We start from the raw sequence: 24,633 nt of genomic DNA, 5'->3' as shown, positions 1-24,633 counted from the left end.
AATTCTTTGTTGTAAGGGGTTGTCCTGTACACTGCAGGACGTTTATCAGCATTTGTGGCTTCTACTCATTGGATGACAGTAAGCATCCTCTCTCATCTGAGGTTTAATAACCAAAAATGTCACCAGACATGGCCAAATGTCCACTGAGGGATGGAGGCAAACTGTCGCTGGCTGAGAATCACTGCTTTGGGCATTTACATGCACATCAAAATACAGAGATACGTCATTAAAAAATTCCTGTATCACAGTTCATATGGATATACATATATTAATTATGTGCCCATTCCTCCATTATGGGCACTTACTTTCCTTTTTTCATTCTTACAAATAATGTTACAATAAACATTTTTATGAGTGCCCTATGCATATGTATATCTGTTATCTATAGAACATCTAGAAGTGTAATTGATGGATTGATGGGTATGTGCATTAAAAAGGTAAAAAAAATTCTGCCAAATCACTTTCTCCAAGGGCTATTCTTATACCACCAAAAGCCTAGAGCAGATTTCTTCTCAGCATTTTAACTTGTTTAACACTAGATATTATCAACTTAAAATTTTTGCCAGCCTTATAAGTGAAAAATAGTTTCACTTTTTGTATTATTTTGTATTTTCCAGGCCGTGAGCAATGGCAAAAACATTTTTTAACTTTAATGGGCCTTCCATTAACTTCTGCTAATCATCTACTTGTACCTTCTGCCTCTTGGGATATTTGTCTTCTACCTATGATTTGTAGGAGCTCTTTATATAGATTGGATAGCAATACAATGTTTTATAAATGGTACAAATTTTTTCCCAGCTCATCACTTGATAGTTTGATTTTGTCTATGGTATTTTATCACATGGAATTTTACACTGTTATATAATAAACTTTGTCAATCTCTCCTGTTGTGGCTTCTGGATTTCCTGTCTTCTGTTAAAGGCCTTTCACACTCGAGTGATAAAATATATTTTCTTCTAATACAATTATGAACTTCAAAATCTCTTAATCCATCTATAATTTATTGTTATACATGATGTAAGACAGAGCTATAACTTCCATTCTTTCTACCAAATGGAGTTAATTATCTCAACAGGATTTCTTGAATAAGCTATTATTTCTCCATCGATTGTTCATGAATTTATTCATTTAACAAGTAATTATTTAGTGCTATTATATGTCAGGCCCTGTTCCAGGTGCCGGCGATACTCTATCGAATAAGGCAGACATAAGAAACAGGTTATTAAAAGAGAAGATTTCAGCGTGTTAAGTGTTCTGAAAACAAAACAAAAGCAAAAAAAACACCAAAAACCAAAAACCCACAAACCCCAAAACAGGGTGATGTGATAGTGGTATTCTGGTGAATGTTTAATAACCAGCTCTGGTTCGTAGTACTTGTCCCAGTAAATACTCGTGCCACGCCCTGTTTTGAACTACGAAGTCGTCATAGGGTCTGCAAAATTTCCTGAAACTTTAATAGCTGGCTTGGGAACAAACGGGCTCCAGAACACCATGTGTGATAGGGCCGAAGGGGGCTAAGTTGGGAGGGTATTCATGGAAGGCTTATGGAGGCATCATCTGAAGATGACAGATACGAAGCCACCAACAGCTGTTTGTGAGGAAAATGCATTCTTGGTAGAAGGAACGGCAAGGGCAAAGGACCTAGAGTGGAAAGAAGTTTGTTATTCTGAGGAATTACTAAGTGTTTTTTCCTTTTGTGAAATACTACAAAATTAGCAGTGAGATGTGAAAGATTATTGGAGAAATTTTCACACAGATGCCATTTGGTAGTAATGTCTTGCCTTTTTGTGTCTAGAACTATGTTTCTCTATCTTTATAATTCCCAAAACATCTGGTACAATGTTCAGAAAACCATGATTCTATGAGTTGCTCCACCTAAATGGCTCAAATGTAGTCACACAGACTTCTCAAGAGTGTTAAATCAAGCGGTTTTGATGAAGGTTCCTATCCTTGTGGAACTTGACAATCTAGTTATTAAATACAAAGTGTATCAGATGTAAGCACCCTGGTAGAGACACAAGCTCTATTTCATGTGTGAGGGCCCGAACCAAAACAGATATTTTCGCTTTCTTATTTCGGTATGAATGAAGAAATCTACTTGGCAATGCTAAGAATACATAGCACATGGCATGGTTCCTCCCAAAGGTTTTATAATCAGGTTGGGAAAACAACACAAATACACATAAAACAGCAGAAGAGTAACAACTTACAGCAGTAAGAGATCATGTGTTATAATTAAGTGCCAATATTAGAGGCACGACCACATATAAGAGAAAGGCTGTATATGCTGAAAAAGGTGGAGAAAAATGCATGAGGGCTTCCTGGGGTTTAATATGAGCCACGAAAGACGAACTGACTTTAGCTTCAGTTGGGAAAGGCGGAAGCGACTGAAGAGAAAGGGAATCAGACTGGCTTCATGAGAAAGGGAGTTAAACTGGGAGGAGAGAAAAGGAAGGTTGGACAGATACAATAAAGCTGGACTACGAGTAAAGTGGCCGGGGGATTCTGCACAACCTCCCATAAGCAGTGAAGAAGCAATGTGAGCTCCTGAAAGAGGTGGAGATAGAGAGGAACTTAATGAAAATGCGGTTAGGAAAATTAGCTACTAATTACTCTTGTGTCATCAAGGAGACCCCCCGGGAGCTCAGCAGCCCACTTCCACATATGGGTGCAGGCAAATATTCATTTAAGATTACTTCTATAAATTAAGTCTACCTTAATTTCTAGAATCTGTATGTTCTAAGTAAGCCATGTCCTATAGGCTGTGCTGACTGAACCTTATGAAAAAAGAGGAACCCTAGTTATATTTTAATACTTCCATCTAAATAGCTCTATCTACCCTCTCCCCAAGTCATTCCAGAGAGGCAGGAAAGAATATCAGGACTTCAGTCTGATTGGGATAAATTTTAATGACCTAAAATTGGGAATTATGCATATTAGTGATATTTTCTGGAACAAAAATTGGTATAGATTCTGCACAACAAAGAGCCAGGGTGAGCATGACTGGCCTGGGATAGACCAAGATGCAACCAGCTGGCTCCAGACATACGGACACTTACCTAGCAATCCCCTCTTTGGTGTAGAAGACAGAGTAGGTAAGGTTGTCTCCATGAGGATCTGATGCAGGTGTGCGCCACGTCAGTTTGATGAAGCGGGTAGAGACCAGGGAGGCCACGACATCCCGAGGAGCTGAAGGCAGTGGTCCCGCTGTGGCTGGTGCTAGATGGTCAGTAGTGGCACTGGTCAGTGAAGTGGGAGGTAATGTTGGGATGGCAACATCTTGTCATGTGCAAACATTGGGGAATATGAAGGGCAAACCACGACGGTTTTAAAAAAGAGAACAGAAAAAACAAAAAACAAAAAAGAAATAAACAAAACCACGATGGGAAATAAAATAAAATGAATGAACATAAAAAAGGCCATTAAACTGAAGGCTAACATGCAGGCCAGGGTTAACTACTGAAAACTAATGGGCACTATTCAGACACATCACTGTAGAGCAAGGAGACTTTCTGGTCACTATAATGGTTGTGGGCAAGGGACAGGGAGGGTGACGGCTGAGAATAAAACATCTCACAGAAGGACACAGCAGTGACCAAGTAATTTTCTTTAATTCTGAAAGCGGCATGCAACATCTGTCAAACTTTGCACATAAAAGTTTCACCTATGATAAAACCTCAATACTTTTAGCTACTTTATCAAATACGGAGTAACATGTGTAGCATGGATGAGCCTAGCTGCTCTGGACATAGGCCCAGGCTGTCATGACCTCACTGCAGAGCTGGAGTCTTCAGCTCTGCAGGAGACTCAAGAGACACATCTTTAACTTTTGTCTAATAATAAACTATGCTCTCTGTAATTCGGCAATACCCAGGCAAGTTAGACAACCTTCCTCACTTTACTAATATTTTACTTGCTATCTTTTTCAACTCATTTAACTACAACAATATAAAAACATGAATCAAAAATGTCAAAACCATAAAAACACAGTACTTAGGTAGCTTGTCTGTTTGTTATGGGGCTCTCTGCAATATGTATTACCGTGGCTTGCAGACTCAGGAACTGGATGGGATAGATGAAGCGGTGGCAAGTCAAAGCTCCGCTCATCAAAAGTCTGTTTGTACATTTGTAGTCATGGGTGACTTTATTACTCCTTAAGGCAGTCCATTCTGTTGTCGGACACTTCTGATTTTCCTAATATTGAACCGAAAATCTCCTGCATCTTGGGGCCAGAAAGTGTAAGTAAAATCTCACAATTTTTAACTAAAGGAGTTCATCTGAGTTGTGTCATAACCTTAGTGGGAAAATTAGTGGAAGAGAGGCAGAGAAGAAAACATGAAAATTCTGGACCTAATTTTCGGTGGAATGGTAGGTCAACAACCTCCAGGAAAGGCCTGTGAACTGCAAGAGAATCTAAAGTAAGGCAGTCAATAACTATGCCAGAGTAATTTCTCTAAGGGAAAGTACAGAGAAGATGAACCCAAAGTCACTACTTAGGTGGGGAAGGGGCAAGAGGCATCCAACAGCCACCATCTCTACATGGCTCTCTGGCTCTTCATACGGCCTCGCTGGATCCTTACGGTCATTTTACTTCTGTCTTACATGTAGAGACTGACATTTAAAAGGGCTAAACCGCTCATCCTAGGTCACAGACGGTGAATGATGTAGTGTTAAAACCAACTTTGGTTTTTAGTTTATGCCAAGAGGAGTTCTACTCGTCCTGTGCTACTTATCAACTGTGTCATCATGGGCAACTCATTCACTCTCCCTTTTCCTCTCCTTATGAGAAAGTACTTTGAAGAGCACAGAGTGCCATCAGAACGTAAGACTATGAAGTCCCAGCCACAGTCCCAGAAGATACAAGTCCACACTCCGCTGACCAAGTGCGCACGCTGTAAGTTACATCTGAACGGCCTGTAAGGCCTGACATTCTTATCCAGATGTGCTGCCTCAGAGAACATACCTCTCCTTCACAGCTTTCAGAGTTCTTTTTCATATACTGTGTCAGTTTATTCACACAGCAACCTCAGGAGGTAGGATGGAAATGACAGGATTGGAGGCTGGGGGGGGAAGGTCAGAAAGGAGTCGAGGACTCCCAGGTTTCTGGCTTGGGAGAATGGGTGGTGGGTGGTGTCATTCAAGGAGAACGGCAATATTAAGAGACTAGAGACTGAGGGAGAGATGGCAAATCTGGTTCTGAACATGCTGTGTCCAGAATAATGATCCAACATCCGCCAGAGAAATGTGTAAGAAGAAACCAAAAATATGAATCTCTGATTATTGTAAAGTAAGTCACTAAAAAACCCTTAGTGGGAAATGGTTCAAAGAGTAGCCTGAACACAGTCTTGCTTTGTTGCCTCATTTCTGTGCCCATCCAGAAACACACTAAGTAAAAGCTGCTTCCAAGTCTGACCCGATTCACTAAGCTATATTTTTCCCAACTATCTGCTGGCTGGAGAGGAGAGGAAATTTGTAATGTAAGAGGCAGTAGAGCATACTGGAAAAGGCCCAGGATTTCAAGTACAAAGACCTTGTGTTCAAAACTTGACTCTGCCACTTCCTAATAATGTGAAGTTGGGCAAGTCACTTAGTCTCTCTGATCTCAGTGACCTTGTCTATAAACTGGAAATGCTCCCCACCATTAGCACCACAATTAGCTTGAATGGGTGACAAACGGAAGAAGGTAAGTATAAAGGCAACCAGGAGGGGAATGTAAGCAGGAAGGACCAGGGCACAGAAGTAATGGGTGATAACTGAAAGAATCGTCAGACAGGGAAACTTCAATTAGCCTATGGAACTTCTACAGCACACAACTGTAAGTTTTTAATGGCATCCAGCGCTTCCCATGTATATTTGTCATGTTCACACTCAATCATGCTAACCTAATAGGCTCCCGGAAGACAAAATCTGTATCTGCTTCATCTTGGCATCACTCATTGTGCCTGTGTATACCTTAGATAATAAATGTGTATTTATTGAATTAATAAGTGGAAGAAAATTCAGGGAGACATTAGTGCAATGGAGACAGTGTTGCTAGAATCTCATCACACACAGTATTTTAATCTTTCTAGCTGATTCAAAGTACATACAAGTAACATTTATATAATTATGTTATATAAACATTTGCTTTGCAAATGTATTTTATCAGTTATACCTAGAATAAAAGTATAGGTAATGCCAGGTCATCGTAAATGATTCCTAGTTAACTATGGGAAAAATCTATGTCTATTCCTTTTTTTTTTTTTTTTTTTAAGATTTTATTTATTTGACAGAGAGAGACAGCAAGAGAGGGAACACACGCAGGGGGAGTGGGAGAGGGAGAAACAGGGAGCCCAATGCGGGGCTCGATCCCAGGACCCTGGGATCGTGACCTGAGCCGAAGGCAGACGCTTAACGACTGAGCCACCCAGGCGCCCCAATCCATGTCCATTCTGGTCCTAGTGTTTCACACCCACTTTCCCCAAGTTGGTTCTTTTTCTGCTGTTCCATGTTCTAGTTGGGCGGGTAAGGAAGAGTCTTACGTGATCCCAGAGAATCAAACAGGCAATGAAGTTATACCAGGATCAACCGAAATGATGCAGATGGGAACTTCAGACTTCTAGCATGATGGTTTGAGGACATCAACAGATGCTCTTCCCAAAAAAACAAGCATAAAGTTGCACAAAACTGTCAAAGACTGGAAACTGCCCAAAGGCATACAGCAAACCAAGAAGCATTTATCTGTGAAAATCAGCAGCGCGTGTGCCGTTCCTCCTGTGTGTGTTCCAAGCTCCCCAGCTCTGCCGGAGCAGTTATTCAACAGAGCCCGGGCAGGCCCTGGAAGCCGGTGGCTGCTGTCGGAGGGGCTCATCCGATGTGGAGTATCGTCGGAGCAGTAATCTTGGTGGCAAGTGAAGAGGAAGGGCCAGCATCTCCGCCAGCCCAAGGCTGTGATCTTTTCCCGGAGCAAAGAGTGGACGATAGACTAGCAGGATTTAACAGGGAGTTTGGGGTGAAAAAACACGAAGAAGGCTCGATAAGCTCTCCACATGCCCCAGGAAGACTGAAAGCCGTGAGTGTGTGCGGCAGAACCAGCAGGAGGTCCAGGGGACCCATATATCCCTGGCCAGCAGAACCTACGTGTGTGTTCAGAGGACCAGTGAGAGACCCCGTGGAAAGCAAGAGCTGAGGCAGACTGAAAAATGACCTCAAGTTTGAATGCATGCCCCAAACCACACCAGACCCAGAAGGGTGGAAGGCTTACTGGCTGGAGGTGTTTGAGCACAACTTCTGACTGATGTTTGGCTAAACACTAATCCAAACAGACACAAGGGTTACCCCTAGAAAGCCAGGCTTAAGAATAAAAACAAAATGAAAAACAAAAGCTAAGAAGAAACATCAGTGGTTGCACAGTGTGGGGAAGATGGATGTCCAGAAAAAAAAAAAAAAGATGGATGTCCAGGATTTAGTCTAGGCAAGCTTACTGCACAAAAAAAACAGGAAGGGGGGGGGGGGGGGGGGGAGGAGGAATGAGGACCCACAGCTGCTACAATATGCTCCCCAAAATACCTAACAGTCAACAAAGAATGAAGACACGTACAAAGAAATGAAGTGTGACTTATACTCAGAGGCTAATATAAAAAATGCAGTCAATACAAAAGGTCTCGGGGTACTTGGATATTAGATTTGACAAAGATTTCAAAGCAGCTGTTAAAAATATGTTCAAAGAACTCAAGAAAACTGTCAGGAACTATGCAGGGTCTGAGATTTACCTTACTTATGAGCTAACAAGACAGGCTATTATTGTTTTATGGGCACTGGCAGAAACACAAATCTTGTATCAGAGACAAAACTGTATTATTCGGGGCAATGGCAATAGCTAGAGCTTCTTGTTTGTTTTCATCAGTTCCCCATGCCTCCCAAGCCCCACAAAGGCAATGTAAAGGACCCGGGATGGATGCGTACACATGCAGCAGGTTGTTACAGGAGAAGAACCCTGAGCTTGAAGAATTTACTACTTCCACAGCAAGCTCCAGACAAAGAACCGGCCTGCAGTGGATATCTGATTTCATTCTGTTGTGATCAGGCACATACTTTGTATGGTTGCAGTCTTTTAAAATTTCCTGAGACTTGTTTTATGTCCCAGCATATAGTGTATCCTAGAGATTATTTTGTATGCGCTTGAAAAAAATCTGTATCTGTAGTTGTTGGGTGGAGATTCTATAATATCAGTTAGGCCAAGGTGGTTGTTAGAGTTAAGTTTTCTATACTCTTAACTTTTTCTAATTGTTTTAATCCGTTTTTGAGAGAATATTAAAATTTCCAATTATTATCACTGAATTGTGTATCTTTTCTTTGAATATATCGATTATAAATACATATACATCTAATAACAGAGCACCCAAGTATGTGAATTCAAAGAAATATAGGGAAATCCCAAATTTTTGGAAATCAAACAATCCACTTCTAAGTAACCCAAGGATCAAAGAAGAAATCACAAGAAAAACTTAAAAAAAAAAATCTTTAACTGAATGAAAATAAAAACACAACAAATTAAAAATTATGGGATACAGCTAAAACAGCGCCTAAAGGGAAATTTAAAAACCTTTATCAAAAGAGAAGTCTCACATGAATTACCCAAACTCCTACTTAGTGAAGAGTGTAATCTTTTTTTAAAAATATTTTTATTTATTTATTTATTTATTTGTTTGTTTGTTTGTTTGACAGAGAGAGAGATAGTGAGAGCAGGAACACAAGCAGGGGGAGTGGGAGAGGGAAAAGCAGATTTTCCACTGAGCAAGGACCTGATGCGGGGCTCAATTCCAGGACTCTGGGATCATGACCTGAGCCGAAGGCAGATGCTTAATAACTGAGCTACCCAGGTGCCCCAAGAGTATAGATCTTAAGCATTCTCATACACACACACAAAGTAACCCTGTAAGGTGACGGGTGTTTTAATTAACTTGTTGACTTGATTGTGGGAACCCTTTCACACCATATACATATTATGTATCATTATGTTGTACACTTTAAATATATTACCATTTATTTGTCAATCATACCTCAATAAAACTGGGAAAAATTAAATTGAATAATATTTTAGCCAAGTTTTAAAAAAAAGACACAAGACTAAGAAATTAATAGAAGACATAAGGTACCTAAATTAAGACTCAAAGAAGGGACAATATGACCAACCCTATAGATTGGTAAATTACAAAGTAAAATTATGAACAAATTTATGCTAATAAAACAGATTAACTCAAAGAAAATAGAAAAATTCCTTGAAAGACAAAAATTACCAAACCTACTTACAAAGAAACACAAAATCTGGGTAGAACTATAACAAATAGAGACATTTAACTAGTAATTAAAAAACTTCCCACACAGACAAGTCTGAGCCCAGATAGCTTCACTGGTAAATGCTATCAAATATTTAAAAAAAGAAATAATACTAATCCTTCACAGCTCTTTCAGAAAACAGAAGAGAAATACTTCCAGCTCATTCTTTGAGGCCAATATTACTCTAATATCAAAGCCAAAGGAAAAGAAACTACAGATAAATATCTTCATGATCATAGATCCAATAACTCTTAATGAAATACTAGCAAACTGTATTTAGTAACACATTAGAAGGGTTATACATCATGACCAAGTAGGATTTATCATAGGAATCCAAGACTAGTTTAATAGCCAAAAATCAATATAATAAACCACATTAGAGAAAAAAGGAATAACTGATCACCTTAGCAGATGCAGAAAAAGCATGTGACAAAATCAAACACCTACCTATTATTCATGATAAAAACTCTCAACATACTAGGAATAGAAGCAAAGTTCCTCATCCTGAAAAACCAACAGTGAAAATTACACTAAATGGTTAAAAAGTAAATGATTTTCCCCTAAGGTTGGATACAAGACAAGGGTGTCAGCTCTCATTTCTTATAGTAAGCATTGTACTTAAAGTTCTATCCAATGCAGGAAGAAAAAGAGACAAAGTAAATAAAGATTAGAAAGGAAGAAGGAATATTGTTTTTTTTCGTGGATGACCTAATTGTGTCTGTGTAGAAAACTCTAATGAATCTACAAAAAAAAAAAAGCTACTTGAATTAATAAGTTGAGCAAGGTCACAGAATGCAGTCAATATACAAAAACCAGCTCAATTTTTTTTTCTTTTTTTTTCTTTTTTAAAGATTTTATTTATTTATTTGAGAGAGAGAGAATGAGAGAGAGAGAGAGCATGAGAGGGAGGAGGGTCAGAGGGAGAAGCAGACTCCCCGCCGAGCAGGGAGCCCGATGCGGGACTCGATTCCGGGAGTCCAGGATCATGACCTGAGCCGAAGGCAGTCGCTTAACCAACTGAGCCACCCAGGCGCCCCCAGCTCAATTTCTATACACTAGGAGTGAACAACTCAAAAATGGAATTAACAAAACAATTCCAAGGGCGCCTGGTGGCTCAGTCATTAAGCGTCTGCCTTCAGCTCAGGTCATGGTCCCAGGGTCCTGGGATCGAGCCCCGCGTTGGGCTCCCTGCTCTGCGGGAAGCCTGCTTCTCCCTCTCACACTCCCCCTGCTTGTGTTCCCTCTCTCTCTGTGTCTCTATCAAATAAATAAAAAAATCTTTAAAAAAACCAAACAATTCCACTCATGATAGCATCAAAAAAGAACAAAATATTTAGGAATAAATTTAACAAAAGAAGTGTAAGATTTGTGCCCTGAAAACTATCACACATTGCTGGAGAGAAATTAAACAACATCTAAATAAAAAATACCTAAATGAAAAGAAGATCTAAATAAATAAATGCTCATGGATTAGATGACAATGTTATTAAGATGACAACCTGCTCCTAAAATGTAATAGAAATACCAAAGACCTAGAATAGCCAAATCAATTCTGAAAAAGAAAAAAAAGGTTGGAAGACTCGCATTTCCCAAATTTCAAAAGTCACAATAAAGCTCCAGGAATCAAGACAGTCTGGTATTGGCATATGAAAAGGCATATACATCAGTGGAAGAGAACTGAGAGTCCATAAATAAACCCCTAAGTTTGTGGTCCATTGGTTTTTGGCCAAGGCGTCAAGAGATTTTAATGTGGGAAGAACAGTCTTTTCAACTGGTGCTAGTACAACTGTATATCCATATGCAAAGTAACTAACTTAGATCTTTACTTAGCACCACATACAAAAATTAACTCGAAATGCCTCATAGACTTAATGGAAGAATTAAAACTTCTAGAAGAAAATATAGGAGGAAGTCTTCATGTCTTGGGTTAGAAAAGTGTTCTTAGACATGACAACAAAAGCACAAGACATAAAAGAAAAAAACTGGTAAATTGCATTCTATTAAAAATAAAAACATCTGCACCTTAAGAAAAACACAACCAAGTAAATGACAAGACAAGCCACAGACTGGCAGAAAATATTTCTGAATCATACATCTGATAAAGGAATTGAACATATAATTCAGAATATATATTCAGGACCAGAATATATAATGAACTCTTATAAATCAATTCGAACAACAAATAACCCAATTTAAAAGTGGGCAAAAGACTTAGACATCTTACCAAAGAAAACATAAGAACAGCTAATAAACACATGAAAATGAGTGCAACATCATTATTCATTAGAGAAATGTAAATTAAAACCACAATGACATACTATTACACACTCACTAGAATGGATATAATCAAAAAGGGTTCTGAGTATTGTACCAACACAGTACTGTTAGTGAGGGCACTGAAGAACTGGAATCCTACTACATTGTTGGTGGGAATGTATTAAGTCTTCCAAGTGATGAACACGAATTGTCTCCTTTTATTATTTAGATCTTTAATTTCTTTAAAAAATGTTATAGCTTTCAGAACATAAGTTTTACGCTTCTTTGGTTAAATTTACTCCTAAGTATTTTATTCTTTTTGATGCTATTAAATGAAATTATTTTAATTTTAATCTCAGATCATTCACTGCCAAGTATACAGAAATACAAATGATTTTTGTATACAGATACTGACTCTTGCTGACCTCATTTATTAGTTCTAACAGTTTACTTGTGCATTCCTTATGATTTTCTCTATATAAGATGATGTCATCTGTGAACAGAGAGTTTTACTGGTAGTTTCTTAAAAAGTGAAACACAGACTTAGCATACAACCCAGGAATTTTATTCCTAGGAATCTACCCAAGAGAAATGAAAACAAATGTCCACGCAAAGATTTTTACACAAATGTTCACAGTATCATTCAGAATACTTTTTTTTTTAAAGATTTTATTTATTTATTTGACAGAGAGAGACACAGCGAGAGAGGGAACACAAGCAGGGGGAGTGGGAGAGGGAGAAGCAGGCTTCCTGCAGAGCAGGGAGCCTGATGTGGCACTCGATCCCAGGACCCTGGGATCATGACCTGAGCCGAAGGCAGACGCTTAACGACTGAGCCACCCAAGTGCCCCCATTATTCAGAATACTTAAAAACTAGAAACAATCCAAGTGTCCACCCACTGGTAAATAGGTAAACACAATGAGGTATATCTCTTCTTTTTTTTTTTATTATGTTCAGTTAGCCAACATATAGTACATCATTAGTTTTTGATGTAGTGTTCAGCGATTCATTGAGGTATATCTCTATAAAAGATATTATTCAGCAATAAAAAGATAGAAAATACTGATATATGCCACAATGTGGATGATTTCAAAAACATTACCCTCAATGAAAGAATCAGTTGCAAAAGACTACATATTACATGATTCCATTTTTATGTAAAAGAACTACAAAAGGCACGTTTATAAGTGATAGAAAACAAATCATTGATTATCTGTGGCTGGGGGCACGAGTAGGTATTGACTGTAAGCAGATGTAAGTGATTTGGGGGGATGGAAATATCTTGTATCTATATTGTGATGATGACTACACAGCCCTATAAATTCACTAAAAATTACTGAAGTGTAGACTTACAATGCATGAATTTTATGGTATATAAATCATACTTCAATAAAATCATTAAAAAGAATGAAATGGCTTAACCTGGCTAGTTGGAACTATTCAACATAGTTTCTCCAGTGTATAGTTAAGGTAATTATAGAGTTGTAATAGCAATAGTTACAGAATCCTAGGACATTTCTGTGGCTCAAACACCTGAGCTTATAACCAACCTATTTGAAGTCTTTCTTCCAGAAATTACTCAACGATTTTACAAATACCAATTAGTCATAAGTGTCCCAAAGCATAAATGAAATCTTTGTGTTTTTTTTTTTAAAGTCTGATTATCTTAAGAGTTATGATGTGTTCTGATGAGCTGGGTGTTATATGCAACTAATGAATCGTTGAACACTACACCAAAAACTAATGATGTACTGTAAGGAGGCTAACTGAACATAAAAAAAAAAAAAAAAAAAAAAAAAAAAGGAGTTAAGCTGCTTCCTTTCTCTTTTGCCCCCAAAGTTCCCTCCTGAAAATAAAAGATCTGAACACATCACTCCCCAAAACTATGTACAGAATGAAGTCCAAACACCTGAGTACAGAGGTCAAGGTCCTGCATGCTGTGCTCTAGGTTTGCCTGGTTACTGAACAGGAATGGATGGTTCAGCTTCTGTACCTATGTGCACACAGCTACTGTATTTGGAGCAATCAGCAACATGCAAATCTGACTCAAGTCAAAGGCAACTGGGAAATATGTTTGAGAAAAGGTATTAAACTTTCAAAATCCAAACATCAAAAATGCTATTAGCTCTGACTTGCTGCCCAAACACTCGGAAGCAGCTTCACACCAGTACTTTCACGGAAACCGAATGACCTCAGAGCGTGGGACGAATTGAAGTGATCTGTGTGATACCCCGTAGAAGGATTGTATCCCTCCTGATGTAGTATACTCCTTGAGGAAATCATCAGAACTATTTTCATTTTTCTGAGAAATCACTTTCAAACTCCAGCTACACTGTGGTTGATAGATCTGGTGTTAATGATACATTAGATTTGTGATTGATGAAGTGTCACTTTTAGCAGTTTATAATTATGAGTTTAACCAATCCATCTATGCATGTAAAACAGTTTCTAGGTAGAGATCATTAAATTCTGTGCTGGGCATGTTGCCCTCTGTTAAGTGGATCCAATTATCCTAATTTGACACCCACTCACACCAGCCAAGTGAGCTGTAAGTAGGCACATTTAAATTTTCTTTTGAAATCCAAATTTTGCTCCTTTTTCATAATCTTTCTTTGAAAACATATTAGTTTTAAAATTTCTTTCTCACCTTTTGAAGGAGTTCAGAAGATTCTGAAGGTATCATGGGAAAAATTTCTATCTTTCTAGCCCTTCATTTCCTTGCATAAAGGAATTTACTAAATTGGTTATTTCCCAGGAATATTCATAGCAGCATTATTCAAAATTCATTGTTCAAAACTGAGTCAGATTAACATGGTGCTTTATTACTCTAAACATAACAGCAATGTCAACAAAAATACAGTTCCACAGAGCATTTCTTTTGGGAGATGTTAACAAGTGTACCACTAAAAAAAAAAAAAAAAAAAAAAAGAGAACAATCATATTCGTGAGATCGTGCAGATCTGCCATACTTTTTAGCATGTTAAAGACTCCCAGCAATTCTATAGGAGAAAAACCTGTTTAGTTTGTTAACCTAGAATCTCCCATTCCTATATGATCACGAAATCTCTTCTCCCCAAACAGTAATCCGGTTTGGGCAGTCCTTAATGATTCCTGAGATAGTGTCTACCAGAGTTCTTTAAAAGAGCCTCTGTCTGAAAACCAGTCATTGTTCAACTACTTCTGTAGGCAGTCTATTTCATATTTTTATTTAAAAACCAAAATGTAACAAGCTTATTATAGAAGTAATTTATACAATACAAAAGTATACAAAAGGATTAAAGTTCTACTTTTTATCATTCCCAAAATACCACTGTTAAAGGTTTGGTTTATATTCTTCCAAATATTTTCCTTTTCAATTATGCACTTATATATATACACACAAAAATATGAGAATAAAATGATACCAAAAATGCTGCTCTGCAAGCACTGTATGGTGTAATGCGTCTTTAAGAGCTTCCCACATCAGTATAAACAAACCTCATTATTCCCAGCTGCTGCATACTATTCTGTAATATGAACATATCAGAGTTTATTTAATCATCCCCTTATTATTACTTACATTTAGGCTGATCCCATTATTTTTTTGGCTGCTACGGACAATGTTTCTGAAAATTTTCCTATACATGTATCTTTGTGCACATGTGTAAATAATTCTGCAAGATGAATTCCTAGAAGTGAAATGCTGAGCCAAAGGCTTGTGTATTTGAATGCTTCAGAAATGATGCCAAATAGTCTTCTGAAAACTTTTTTTGGCTTCAGTTTTAGGACAGAGGGCTAAATACATTTCTGGGTACACCACTTTATAAATATCCCCAAACAACAAACAGAACAGGAAATATGAACACAAACTCCATTTTGGACAAAACCAAGAGATATCTGTAATTCCAACCCCAAATACAAGCAAAAAGGAAGTGGACAGATTAATTAATGGAGCAGAGTTGATCCACGTACACCAAAAGGGACAACTGATGAGACTCAAACCAACTGACCTTGAGGAACTGTGAGCACTTCAGGAGACAGGGATGATGTGGGGGACAGGAATTAGGAGCTATTAAACCTCTACCTCACCCCTGGAGACAAGAGGTTTATACTCAGGAGAAACTAAATCAGAGAGGCTCTGAGCTCAGAGGTAACCAACAAGGGGATTAAGACCACATACTAAAATACGAAACTCCCTATCACCCTCTTCAGCAAGTTCCAGAAGGCTGGCAAACCTAGCTTCCCATCACGAAGCAGGAGAGTGAGGCATTCCTCTCTGGATAAACTGAGCAGCTGAGAAGACTGACAAATTTTGCTATCTGGTATGGTCCTAGCAACAATAACAGAAAAGAATGACTATCCAATTGTTCCATAATAAAGCCCAGCAATTAAAAAGCTTCACCCCAAAAGCTTAAGGGAAAATAGAATACTTGCACAGCCTCAAGGTATATCTCTTAAAGTATCTATTAATTACAAAAAGAAAAATAACTTTACAATGGAGAAATCTGACTGACACCACCTTAACCACATGATCAAGTTGACGTTGCCAAATAACAAGACATATTGGTGTAATATAAGCCTGATATGGATGTGCTGAAAGGGTACATCAATTCTGTAATTTTGTCCAAAAAAATCCATAACCTTAATATAATCCATTAACCTAATGTAATCATGAGAGAATTCCAGATAAAACCAAAATTGAGATTATACAAAATACCTGACCAATACTTTTTTCAAAAGTGTCAAGGGCATGAAAGACAAAAGAACAGCCACAGACTGAAGAGACCAAGGAGACGTGACAACTAAATGCAATGTGGGATCCAATACTGGATCCTGGAACAGAAAAAAGACATTAGTGGAAAAACTGGTAAAATCAGAATAAAGTTTGTAGTTTTCTTAGTTTTGTTTATTGTACCATGATTATTTAAGATGTTAACATTAGATGAAGTTGGGTGAAGGGTATACTACAAGAGCGCTCTGTGCTCTTTGTAACACTTGCAATTCTAAAATTATTTTGAAAAGTTTTTAAAAAGTCTCCATATAAACAGAACTTTCAATATTTTTAAATACCACACTCTTAAATATGAATGAGACTACTTTCATTTTTTTTTTAAGAAACAAAACTGATGAACAAAGACTACTTTCAAGTATTTGAGGATAGTCCTCTTCTTTTGATAAAAATTTCCCAGTTCTTTTTTCTGTTCCCTTTATAATATAGTTTCAAAACATTTCTATAAACTCTTGAAATTAAATGACCAAAACATAAATAAGGATACTATATATTTTTGTCATTGTAATCAAAGATTAAAATAGATTCTTGGTATCTGTATCACACTGATGAGATCTACTGAGCTACCAATAACCTAAAGGCCATACAATTTCTCACTTGTAACACTAATAAATTTATTTTGCTATCCTATACAGCACTTATGTAACTCTTTAAAATTATTTTTATACTGCTTGTACAGAGCTATATAAGAATGTTCCAAATGTGTAGATCTATGTTAATAGTGATTATATTAGCATTAACTTAAGTGAACCTTTAGGCACAGTTCATCAAGATAGTTGAAAAGATAAATTTATACTTGCTAGCATCATTGATTTTCCTTAAGGTTTTTTTTTATTTCCTGGAAACTTCTACTCTTCCAAGTGTTACTTGTATATTATATTGTACTCAAATTTCCATTCCAAATTCTTTATATTTCCATTTCTTTACTGAACCACCATTTGTTCCCTCAGTGTGTTCATGTTTTCCTTTATATCCCTGAACATACTACAATAGCTACTTTATTTTCCAGGTTATGGTTTACCTTTTCCTTTCCTTTCTCTTCTTCTCTCCCTTCCCCTTTCTTTCCTTTCTTCCTCTCTTTGCCTCTCAACTAATTTTGATTATATGTTACACATCATGTATGCTAACCTGTTGGTTGTTTGGATTTTTTGTCTTCCTTAGCAGAGTGTTGAACTTTGTTCTGTCCGGCAGTTAACCTCACAGATCAACGTGTTCCTTCCAAGGTTGGTTTTAAACTGTTAATGATGGTTCTACAGTGGCCTTGCGTCTAGATCTATATTAGCCCTACTCTCACAATATAGCCTTTCTGTAGTCTCCACTGAAGACATGGGGTGTTCAACAAGTTCTCTATACTCTGATTGGATAGAATATAATATTTCTCAACCCTTTGTATGCTCCAGGAATTTTCCAGCTCTCCAGTAATTGGTCTTTCCTTAGTAGATGTTCTTTGCTAAACTTGTGGAGTCTTGCTCTGTGTATGTGCAGCTCAGTATTTAGTGAAAGAGTCAAGGGGAACACTATACAGCTTTCTTGAGCTTCTCTGCACATTTCATTTCTCTCTAATGGGCTGCTCCACAAATTCCAATTACCTTTCTCACCCTAAACTCTGATGTCTGTCTCCTTAGCTCTTTGAGACTGCTAAGCTGTCTGCTCCCTTTTCCCAGCCCTGTGGTGCAGTCTGGAAAGTGCTTCCAGGCAGAGAGCTGGGGGTTGACTATGGGGCTCCTCTCACTTGTTTCCCTTCTGTTAGGGATTATGGTCTTGCATGTTTTCAAATGTCTGAAAATACTTATTATGTATTTTGTCCAATTTTCTAGCTGTTTACATCAAGAGGGCTAGTCCAGTACTAGTTACTCTGTCATGGTCAGAAATATAAGTTCTTAGTTACTTTTAAACTATTACAATAATTAAAAATACTCTTTCAAAGAGGTACCACTGTAATAAAAAAAAAAACCATTGTATTTAAAACATTTCTAGGGGCACCTGGGTGGCTCAGTGGGTTAAGCATCTGCCTTTAGCTCAACTCATGATCCCAGAATCCTGGGATCAGAGCCCTGCAGTGGGGCTCCCTGTTCAGTGGGGAACCTGCTTCTCCCTCTGCCTGCCACTTCCCCTGCTTGTGCTCCCTCCTCTCTCTCAAATAAATTCTTTTTAAAAAAAAATTTCTAAGCTCTAGTCATTAGAAAAAACATTTATTTTTACTTAAATTGCTATGCTCATTTGTTTCCTTTGTAGAAACTAATATCTACTATACATTTAAAAATGTTCATTCAGGGCGCCTGGGTGGCTCAGTCGTTAAGCGTCTGCCTTCGGCTCAGGTCATGATCCCAGGGTCCTGGGATCGAGTCCCGCATCGGGCCCCCTGCTTGGCAGGAAGCCTGCTTCTCCCGCTCCCCCTGCTTGTGTTCCCTCTCTCGCTGTGTCTCTCTCTATCAAATAAATAAATAAAAATTAAAAAAAAAAAATGTTCATTCAATGACTAAATAAAAAATAAGATTTAAGAACAACAATATGTAACTGTGGGGATATGAAAGATTTTAAATATGAATTTATATCATAAAGAAAACTTTGGAAGCTGAATTTCTAAAGAGAATTAGTATACTTGAAAATAAAGACCTTTTAAAAAAAGATTTTATTTATTTATTTGAGAGAGAGAATGAGATAGCGAAAGAGAGAGAGAGAGAGAAAAAAGGGGCAGGGGGAGGGGCAGAGGGAGAGAGAGAAGCAGACTCCCCACTGAGCAGGGAGCCTGACGTGGAATTAAATCCCAGGACTCTGGGATCATGACCTGAGCTGATGGCAGATGCTTAACCAACTGAGCCACCCAGATGCCCTGAAAGTAAAGACTTTTAACTAACTATACAAAAATAAGCAGCTCTCCCTAAATTCTAAGACAAAGCAAAATACCCTTATTAACCAAAAAAAAAGGCCAGAATAACATCTGTGTATATATAAGTACACATATGCACATATGCTAATCAACTTCCAAATTAATCTTGATGTATTTTTCTCTATTTTGTAAAAGTTTCACCCAACTTATTTTTCAAATAAAAGTTAGATGCTTTCAATACTCAATTTCACAAGATAACCTTTCAAATTTTCTTATTAGCCTACCACACTATTAACAAATGTAGCTGGCTTCTGGTTAGGACTAATGAAGTACTCAATGGTTAGTGCCAAAGAAGTCTGACCTGAAACTCTGGATTTCTGAACAAAAGGAAAATTGCTCTGTGGTTATACAGAAGTGTTCCCTATACTTCTGCTTCCAGTCATGCTCCTGAGAGTGGATGTAGGAATGACCAGGCTGAAGGGTATCACCACTTCAAGAGCAAGAACAAAAAACAACTGTCTATTGATGAGTGGGGCACCAGATTCTTGTAAAAACTCAATGCACAATTTCTCAACTTTTCAATGATTTTTTCTACCTGTCTTACCTTATACTTTAAATCTAATTTGCAAAAGATAAATTAAAAAAAAACCCCAAAACAACAAAAACAAAGAACAACTTAGTGAAAGCACCCTGGCATTTCAGAAAGCATCTATAATGTAATATCATTAGAATACCAGTAGTCCAAAGAGACAAGGTATTTTCATAATTGACATTGGAAAATCAATCAGAATTCCAATAGATGCTTGTCCCATTCCAAAATTATCATAAAAATATATTTATGAATGTTCAAGTATGTCAGTATTCATCCTTAACATTTCTCTATTGGGTCCTACTCCACAATTCTGATAGAGAAGTTCATTTTCTCTTCCCACTATAAAAAGCCCAAAGAAAGCAATCAAAAAACCTTGAGAAGCACAGAAAAACAACCAGAGTCCAATAAAACAACTGTTCCTTCAGATTAAAGACATTCAAATGAAGCATTTACACTCAACAGGGAAACAACAATTACATTAGGCTATTAATCATAGCACTTTATTAAAAATAAAAACTCTAACAGAATGTGAGAAGAGCTGCAGATTATTTGCTCCTGAGAGTAATCTATCACATAAAGGAGTCACTGAAAAATATGTGGCAGTTACAATGAGTTCAAAGCTGTGCACCGGTTGTTCCCAGTGGTGTCTCTCAACAGATTAGGCATATTTCATGGAAGCTTATAAGTGAGAATCATAAGAAAAAGATTTCTTCCCCCTTTCTCAAACTAATACAATTTCACCACTATTTCCAAATTTAAAATATAATGATACTGAATTAAGAAAACTAAAGCAGAGGAATAATGCTACACAATGATGATGATTTAGGTTTAGCATCCTCTTATACTGTCAACAAGCTGATTTATAAACATCTGCTTTCAGGAAACTCATATAAATAAATAGCTATAGCCCCATAGCCTATGCTCTATCTCATTCTGCTGGATGCCCCCCACATGAGAGTTAGTGTTAAAAATCTTAAGGTTTTTATAGATTCTAAAGTTTCAAAGTATAGGTAAGAAAGAAGCTCCAAAAAACCGAGATTTTAAAAACATTTTAGTTTAAAGTAAGGAATAACTTTTTAAACATAAAATTCTATCCAATAGTAGAATGGGATGTCTTATGAGAAAGAATGTCCTATCATTGGAAAATGGTAAAGGTTATTCTTAAGACAATCACTGTATAGATAAAACTCATAATTCTCAAATTCTGTGATCTTCTGAAACAGAAAAAAATGATCTTGCTAATAAATCTTTGCTATTCTATGTTTAACACGTCACTTGTTTGAAGTGGCACAGGTCTGGGGTGCCTGGGTGACTCAGTTGTTAAGCATCTGCCTTAGGCTCAGGTCATGATCTCAGGGTCCTGGAATCAAGCCCTGCATCAGGCTCCCTGCTCAGCAGGGAGCCTGCTTCTGCCTCTCCCTAACCCTGTGCTCTCTCTCGTGCTCTCTCTCTCTCAAATAAATAAAGTCTTTTAAAAAAATGAAGTGGCCCAAGTCTCACTGCTATGTAGTATTACAAAGAAAGATACTTTATAACCAAATTGCTTTGTGAAACTGTGACATGAATTTTAAAACTTGGCAGATACATGCTATTTTCCTTCTAGGTTTATGTGACAGAAATAATGATTTATTTGTTGCTTACTTTTGATTTGGGAATCATCTTCCATATTATAATCCACATTATTTAACTTCTAGAAGAAGAAATCAAAATGTTTATTTAGCATGCAAATGACTCCCGAATATCTTGAATTTCCCTGAAATTTTCATTCAAATTTAGATACTTTTATTGATGCCAGTATAATAAAGGAGTCTCCACCTAATTAGTTCTAAAACTGTTTTCCATTTCTTGGATATTCATAAATATTAATCCCATCAGCAGGATTAAAACAGATATGCTCAAGATCCCTACTCATATTTAAATAAAATCCACACATATATTTATAAGTCAACAACCCTGATGTAAAAATTGATTTAAAAGGATGCAGTTATAAAGACAAAAATTAAACTAAATATACATTATTTATTAATAATACTTACTGAAATGCTACATGTCAGGCAATGCTAGGAATAATACAGATATAGGACACAAATAATAAAAGGCACAAATCTTTTTCCTGGTGACCTTACAGTTTAGTAGGGAAGAACCGTATGCACCCAATGGCTATATTAAAGGAGAAAGCAGACAGTCCTAGAAAGGAGATCAAACAAATGTAAAATGAGGTAAAAAGAGATTTATTTCTGCTGGAAGACTGACAACAGTGCCACAGCTGAGGTGGTATTTAAAGCTGGGTCTTGAAAGATGTACAAAATTTGGTCCTAGTAGGAGGGAACTACATTTTAAGAGTGAAACAAAGAGTGAAACAACTTAAGTGATAAAAAGCAAGGTGGGTGAGGAACTGAAGTCAATGAGTTTGATGGGGTAGAAGCTATGTATGTACAGTTTTAGGCTAGCGTTTAAATGGATCTGTTTGTCCAATCAGTCGGACAGGCTAGGTTCATATCCTGGCTCCGACACATATTTAGCTGTGGGATCCTGGGCAGGTTAATGTTTTTAAACTTCATTTTTCTTAAGTATACATACAAATAACAACATCCATGTTACTGTGTTGATGTAAAGATGAAAAGAGATAATACACTGAAGGCATTTAGCATGTTCCCTGGCACATATTGGGATGTATTTTAAAAACTCTATCTGGTCTTCACAGTTCCTGAAAACGCTTCAGAGCCATAAAGGTAAAATGGGTATCTAGTTATTAATGAAGGTGACTTCTGGAACCCACCCAAAGGTGGGGGCTGGTTGCCAGAAGGACCAACCATATGATTAAAGGCTTGGAAATTTCAGTACACCTCCCAACTCCCACCACTTCTAAGGAGGGAAGAAGGGTGAAGGTTGAATCAGCCAATGGCCAGTGACTTAACCAATCATGACTATGTAATGAAGCCTCCATAAAACCCCAAAAGGACAGGGGCACCTGGATGGCTCAGTTGGTTGAGCATCCGACTCTTGGTTTCAGCTCATGTCATGAGCTTACTGTCATGGGATTGAGCCCTGCATCCGGCTCCGTGCTTGGTGGGTAGTCTGCTTGGGATTCTTTCCCTCTCCTTCTGCCCCTCCCCCCACTCACGTGCACTCGCTCTCTCTCTCTCAGAATAAATAAATCTTAAAAAAACCCCAAAAAACAAGAGGACAGCTTTTTGACCTTTTTTGGAGAGCTTCCATGCTTGGGGAACCAGAACACTCTCACATGTCAACAAGCCAGACCCCAAGCTCCATGAGGATAGAAGCTCCTTTGTTTGGCACCCTGACCTATGTATGTCGTCACTGGTTGTTGATTCATATCCTGTATCATATCCTTTAATAAACTGGTAAACGTGTTTCTCTAAGTTCTATGAGCCACTCTAGCAAATTAACTGAACCTAAGGAGGAGGTCACTGGAACTGCAATCTGTAGTCAGTTGGTCAGAAGCACAAGTGACAGCCTGGGACTTGGGACTAGTGTCTGAAGGTGGTGGTGGGGTCAGGGGAGCGGGGGTGCGGGGTGGGGGGAGGAGTGCTGTAGGACTGAGCCCTTAACCTGTGGAATCTGATGCTATCTCTGAGCAGACAGTGTGAGAGTTGAGTTGAACTCTTGAACACGCCTGCTGGTGTCCAAGAATTGCTTTGGTATCGGGGGCGACCTCTCCTCATGTTGGAATACAGTCCAGAAACCCTATGAGAGTAAATGTGCAATTAGTATTAACTCATTATTAACAACGGGAGTAGTTAAATCTATTATTAAGTTACTTTCTCCTTCAATCCAAATCTCTTGAAATTACAGAAAAAAATAGCTGGAGAAGAAAAGATGCCATCCTTAAAATTAAAATGTTGAGGACTTCTTAAAAAATAGGAAGTGGTTTGGTGAAAACAAAAGAATAGAGTAAATCTACAGCCCAATCTGACAAAGGAGAAAACATTTTTTAAATGAGCAGATAAGAGCAAGCCCAGACATGTTTCACAGATTAAAGACATGAGAAAACACATGGGCAATTAAGTAAAGAACAATCTTTGGGATACCTGGGCCAGATGTTTCCCCTTCTGCTCACACTGAGTCACACACTGCCCTGGTGTTACCCTTGACCTAAAACCCTTTTCCCGAAAAGAGTACTTAGGGCAAACTTTCATGAATAGACTACATAGGTAAACAACAAGCAAACAAGGATAAAGATAAATATGCATAGGAAGCTAAAGCATTTGGAACTAACACAATGAAAAAGAGGTACAAAACTCAATAAAAGAAATAATAACCAAGAGAACAGAATAAGAAAATGGAAGAAAACTTTAAAAGATGTTAAAGATCGGGGTGCCTGGGTAGCTCAGTCAGTTAAGCGTCTGTCTTAGGATCAGGTCATGGTCCCAGGGTACTGGGCGCATCGGGCTCCCTGCTCAGCGGAGAGTCTGCTTCTCCCTCTGCCCCTCCCCCTACCACTTGTGTTCTTTCTCTCTCTCATTCTCTCTCTCAAGGAAATAGAATCTTAAAAAAAAATGATGTTAAAGATGTTTTTAAGAGTTTTTTTCTTTTTTTGGGGGTGGGAGGTGGGTAGGGGATGGGTTAAATAGGTGAGGAGGGTTAAGGAATATACTTGTTGTGATGAGCACTGGGTGTTACATGGAAATGCTGAATCACTGTATTGTACACCTGAAACTAATTATTATACTGTATGTTAACTGGAATTTAAAGAAAAACGTAAGGGTGCCTGGGTGGCTCAGTCAGATAAGCATCTGTCTTTGGCTCAGGTCATGATCCCGGGATCCGGGGATCGAGTCCTGCAGTAGGCTCCCCCTGCTCTGCAGAGAGCCTGCCTTTCCCTCTGCCTGCCACTCTCCCTGCTT

The 24,633-nt window shown here is 38.0% G+C and overlaps 1 protein-coding gene across 3 annotated transcripts in view; it reads right to left on the bottom strand.

Annotated features, from left to right (window-relative positions):
* NEO1 (neogenin 1) overlaps positions 1-24,633 on the bottom strand; it is a 258,553-nt gene that overhangs the window by 56,136 nt on the left and 177,784 nt on the right. For 2 of the 3 annotated variants that reach the window (XM_034994392.1, XM_034994393.1), the window contains exon 8: positions 3,060-3,279. In XM_034994392.1, the coding sequence (XP_034850283.1) occupies positions 3,060-3,279 (220 nt within the window). The remainder of the gene's footprint in view (positions 1-3,059; positions 3,280-24,633) is intronic. The other variant, XM_034994394.1, reaches the window with a different exon arrangement.

Source organism: Mirounga leonina, unplaced genomic scaffold, assembly GCF_011800145.1.
Source record: "Mirounga leonina isolate KUSES-001 unplaced genomic scaffold, KU_Mleo_1.0 Mir_91, whole genome shotgun sequence".
Taxonomy (NCBI): domain Eukaryota; kingdom Metazoa; phylum Chordata; class Mammalia; order Carnivora; family Phocidae; genus Mirounga; species Mirounga leonina.
Note: the sequence above shows the minus strand (reverse complement) of the source record. Positions and strands in the feature narration are given on the sequence as shown.